Below are 5,000 nucleotides of genomic sequence, written 5' to 3'. Positions count from 1 at the left end.
TGTTCAGTTGTATATGGTTATAAAATTATTATAATTATTATACTTTATTAGAGTAAAAGTAATGTGACAATTGTAGTGTATGGATACTCTAAACTAGAACAAATAAAAGATGATATTCTTGTAGAGTTGCAGTAAATAATTGCATAATTTCATACACAAACTTTAAAGCCACAAATAAAGGAACAATTGCACCCAAGTCTCGACCCTATCTATCGTGTATGAAAGTGAACACAGTGTTTCTCAGGGGTATTGGGGGTAGAGCCCCCCATCAATCCCTCCCACGGGCACTTTCAGTCATGGCAACATAGATTGTTGAATAAATTTTGTGACATGGAGTTATGGACTTTGTATTAGGCGAGTGCATCTGTACTGTGAATAAGTACCATTTCAATATGCAAGTGATTGCTTTGGCAGAAATCTGGAAGCATCCATTGCATAGATTTTGGAGTTCATGATTTAACAGTAAATTGGCAAGGATATTTAAATGCTCTCTCTTGCAAGTATACTTGGTAAAGGATTGCTGGTCATTTATCCAAAAGAGGATTGCATCAATTAGTGATGTGGTTTCTGAACTTTATGCTCCAATAAAAGATGACAAATTCCCACCAAGAATATTTAGTAAGATGGAGCTTGGAATCATACCTTCTTTGGATGATGCAGCGGTAGTGTTCTCGTCTAGCAATCTTGGTGACCTGCGTTCAAATCCCTCGCCGCCAGTGGATGGTAACCCCGGCCATTCCTTGCACACAGGGGATAGTTTAGAAGCAAAATGAAACAGACAGTATGTCACACCAAGAATATCCATTGTTACAAATGGAATCAAAACTAATCTAAACTAAACTTGCATAACCCCCACTGCCACACACACCATTTTATTCTTGATTAATTAGATAACTTTAACTATTTTAATGATGTGACATTCATCGGGCTAGCATGTGTAATTTAGTTTGTTAATAATTTGTTGTTATTATTTTTTGAACATTAGTATCATTATTGTTATTTTTTTGGGGGGGGTAGCAAAGGAGCTCTTCCAGAAGTTGTTTATTATCAATCATCCATATTTTTTTCTGGTTAAAATGTCTTAAAGGATGGTTTGTGCTCACAGGACTACCAAATTTAGAAGGATGGGTAAGGTTATGTCTGCACTTGGCCATAGAGCAACAAAACCAATAAGAGACTTCAATATAGAGAGCAGAGCACACCGAGAAATCACAAAGGAGAAGCGGCCAGTAGCACCAAGGCATGAATCTACAAGACTAATCATAGAGGAATCCATTAGAAGTAAGAGACCAATTATCCCCATCTTCCAAGTTCTCCCTCTCTACTTCCTCTTCATTTCTCAGTTTGTTCTTGTCCTCCCTAGGCAAAAAATGATAAAACTAGACCATTGTAGGCATTGACCAGATAGCATACCTGTCATTATATCCATTTTCTTGCAATTTGAAAAGATATCCTGGATAAAATCCTTTGTACTTGAATGTGTGTATTATCTTACTACATAGATCAATGTGCATTGGTATAGAATGCCAGTGGAAAGGGTTGATGATTTTAGTGACATGTACAGATATGGTTCTATAGTAAATAATTTATTTTTAAATAGTCTAATTTTAATCCATGTCTTTTGATACTGTCAGAATTGTCTGCATTTTATATATTATATTAAGTTATAAGGTAATTTTTGATCTGATTATTCTATGCATCTCAGATCAGCCAGAGGAGGTGAGGAAGAGTCTCGAGCAAAAAGATGATATCTTGCTTAACAGACTGAAGCAGATCTATGTCACTTCAGAGGATCCAATGGTGAGTATTGTACAAATAAATCAAGAAAACTTTTTTTAATAATATTAAAAAAAAAAAAAAAAAAGACAAACCTGTAACATGTATTTTTATTTTATTTTATTTTATAAAGATTCATATAGAACAAATAGATTAGCAATCTTTCCAAGATAAATCCACTCCAAGAAGACATACAGTAGAATAAATTATCTCTTTTAACTCATTTAGCTGCATATATTTCAGTTTTTGAACAACCTGCATTCATAGTTTGCATATTTACCCAAAGTAAAGAAAAAAATAAAAGTTTAGGCAAGGGCTGAATTAAAATTGCTTGGTACATCCACTGCTGTTTGAGTTCATGTCTTTTCTTATTCAAGGTCCAGTTGAGAATATTTCTTTTTGATTCAAGTGGTTTATTTGGGGGGAAATAAAAGGTATAAATGAAAGTCACTGATTTCATAGTTTATCATGTATTGGGTTAGTGTATTATTTTATTTGTCATAAGGAATATACATCAAAGTATTACAACTTATATATCCTTTATGTATGGGGGAGTGTCACATAATCATTGCCTTTTCAATAGTAACAATTAATAAATTTCTTTCAGCCAAAGAAAGTTTATTCATTTCATTTAGAATGAATATAATTTTTTATACTGATTAATACAAATAATTACAAGTTTTACAGCTCAGCAAAGTTCCCAATATTGTTTTTCTAGAAAGAACCATCATTTTAACACTTTTCATTGCCTCTAGCCTACAAAGGAAATCCCTGACAACCCAGAACGATCACTACCATCAGATCGTTCATATGCAGCAGACCCTGAGTATGGCTTTTATGAACCAAAAGTAAGTAATTGTTTTATTACTTGTCTAGTACACTGTGAAATGCATAATATTATTGGATACAAGCTTTATGAGTATAAACTCTATAAAAATTGGTATTAAAGATTGACTGTCAGGTAATTATATATTCATTGTTAAATATTAGAGCAATTAATGTCTTAAATGAAGGAATCAGTCTTCAAAAGTGATTCTGCTTTGAAAGTGCTTACTGCTTGTTCTTGTTGAACTTCTTCTGAAAAATGGAAAGTTAAAGTTGAGGCTTCAATTAGATTTTGGTGAATTTCTTCTTCTTCATCTTCTTCCCCTTACTTTTATGATTTTGTTAATTGATAACCAGTACTTGTTTCATAATGCTTCCTGATTAAATTTATAAATATGAATTTTATGTTGTTTGTAAAATGGAGAATATTTAATTTTTAGGCAGTGCCATATGGGAAGATAACTCTCCGAAATGCACTACATGCAATAGGAATGCACCAGCAAGATCCTGAGCAGTGGACAGCCAAGAAAATTGCATATGAATATAAAATAGATGAAGGACTAACAGGTAAGGCAATTTCTTCTTGTAAATAAAGGTTTATACATTCTGTAATCTGTTTAGTCTCGCCTTCACATTTATTCTGAATATTTTCCATAAAAATGAGTTTAAATCATGATGAGCAGTTCCCTTTGTGTTGCAAATAGTTATTGTAGATACTTAACCCATTGCACCCAGGCTGCTTAAATTACCAAGTAAGCCAAAGCACAGGCTGTCTGTACTTGAGAAGGCATTTCTAAGATTGCATGGTGCTCTTTAATTTATTTCAGTCTTTATTCACTTGACAAGCAGCTATAACTCGCCAGGTGTAATGAGATGAGACATAATTTTTGAGGAAGGTAGAGGAAGGGGATGATTGTAATCTTTGTTCCATCTCCTCATTTGCCTGGCCTATCCAGACAAAAATGCAATGATAAACTTTATTAAATTTTGTTAACTGCCTTTAGAACTTTTGAGAAATATCAGAAAGAAATGTGTTTCCACCAATAGTACCCACAGGGGAACTCTGAGAGATCCCAACCACCAGCAGTCTTGGGGTGGTTCTGGAAAAACAGTCACAGATGCATGTTTGTTTGTAGTTGACTGAAAAATGTTATTAAATTAGTCAATAATTTGTATAACAAGACTTAACTGTATAACAAAGATACAGAGTATAATTTTGTCTGAGGAAGGGGAAGATTACAAATTTATTTTTGTTATACAATATCTCAGTAAAGTAGTCTGCATTGTAAGTCTCTGAAAGATAATGACTTCAGTATTAAGTTGATGTACATTTGTCATCAGCCTGACTATTTGCTGTATTGACAGATATGACAATTACAAGTTTTATGGCAAATATTGGAAACTACTGTGTGGATTAGTATATTGGTATAGGCAAAGCACAGTTTTAAATCCCTTTGTAATTCATTATAGTTCATATAGAATAAGAGTACCTTAGGCTACATCACAGTCCAGAATATCTTTTTAACGATAGAGTCCTGTGTATTATTTTTAGTTTTGTTTAAAATTTTGATCTTGAGTTTTACATAACTCAAATATCTCTCTTCCTTTCTTTTCTTTCTGTTACAGAGAAGGTACTTAGGCACTTCCGCACATTTGTCTTAATAGTTCCAGATGATGTAAAAAAGAAGAGAATTACTTCAGAGGTATTAAGATCTACTCCCTTAGTTGCACCACATTCTATTAAACAACTGCCTGCTGGTTCCAGTAATGCAGCCGAGAAAGATGAGAAGGCAAGTTGATAGTCCATAAAATATAAAATTGTAGTTGCAGTATGAAAATATATCCTTTGTGGTTGTCATGGCCTTTATGTGGCCTGATGATATGAAAATGTGCAGGGATCCAAGTATACATATTGGCAGGATTTTATTAAACTCTGAAAAGAGAGCAAAGGGTTTCAGGTACTATCATCTCTTTTATTTTCTTATTCTACTATATTTTCTTTTATTGTTAATGGCCATTGTAATTATCAGGTTTTGTAGGCTGCTGTTTGTATATAATTCTCATAGTTTACCTTTTGAATTACCTTCATTAGTCTTTGACCTATTTATCTAAGTAGGGACTTGAGTTAATATCAGTCAACTTTTGTGACAAATTTCAGCTGCACATGAATTATTCTTAATGCCTGTATATATAAAGTTTATAATAAAACCTTTGGAAAACTTCAGTGATGGTTATTTTTATAGAACCAAATAATTAATGCTAACTGTGGATGTCTGTTGCCACATTTTATTTTTATTTCTTTATTTCTTTATTTATTAGTTGATAGTTGTTTCAATAACATGCTGTATATTTTTTAGTCTTTGATATCCCTTTTTGAAGAAATACTGAAGTGAAGTACT

General features: G+C 32.8%; 1 protein-coding gene across 1 annotated transcript in view; it reads left to right on the top strand.

Annotated features, from left to right (window-relative positions):
- LOC125036269 (NADH dehydrogenase [ubiquinone] 1 alpha subcomplex assembly factor 4-like) overlaps positions 1-4,825 on the top strand; it is a 5,308-nt gene extending 483 nt beyond the window's left edge. The window contains exons 2-6 of the mRNA XM_047628761.1: positions 1,106-1,281; positions 1,706-1,800; positions 2,532-2,624; positions 3,042-3,168; positions 4,228-4,825. Of these exons, the coding sequence (XP_047484717.1) occupies positions 1,106-1,281; positions 1,706-1,800; positions 2,532-2,624; positions 3,042-3,168; positions 4,228-4,400 (664 nt within the window). The 3' untranslated portion in view covers positions 4,401-4,825. The remainder of the gene's footprint in view (positions 1-1,105; positions 1,282-1,705; positions 1,801-2,531; positions 2,625-3,041; positions 3,169-4,227) is intronic.
- Positions 4,826-5,000: the final 175 nt, after the last annotated feature.

This window comes from Penaeus chinensis, chromosome 20 (assembly GCF_019202785.1).
Source record: "Penaeus chinensis breed Huanghai No. 1 chromosome 20, ASM1920278v2, whole genome shotgun sequence".
NCBI lineage: Eukaryota > Metazoa > Arthropoda > Malacostraca > Decapoda > Penaeidae > Penaeus > Penaeus chinensis.
The sequence above is the reverse complement of the archived record's forward strand: the minus strand, read 5'-3'. Positions and strand labels throughout refer to the sequence as shown.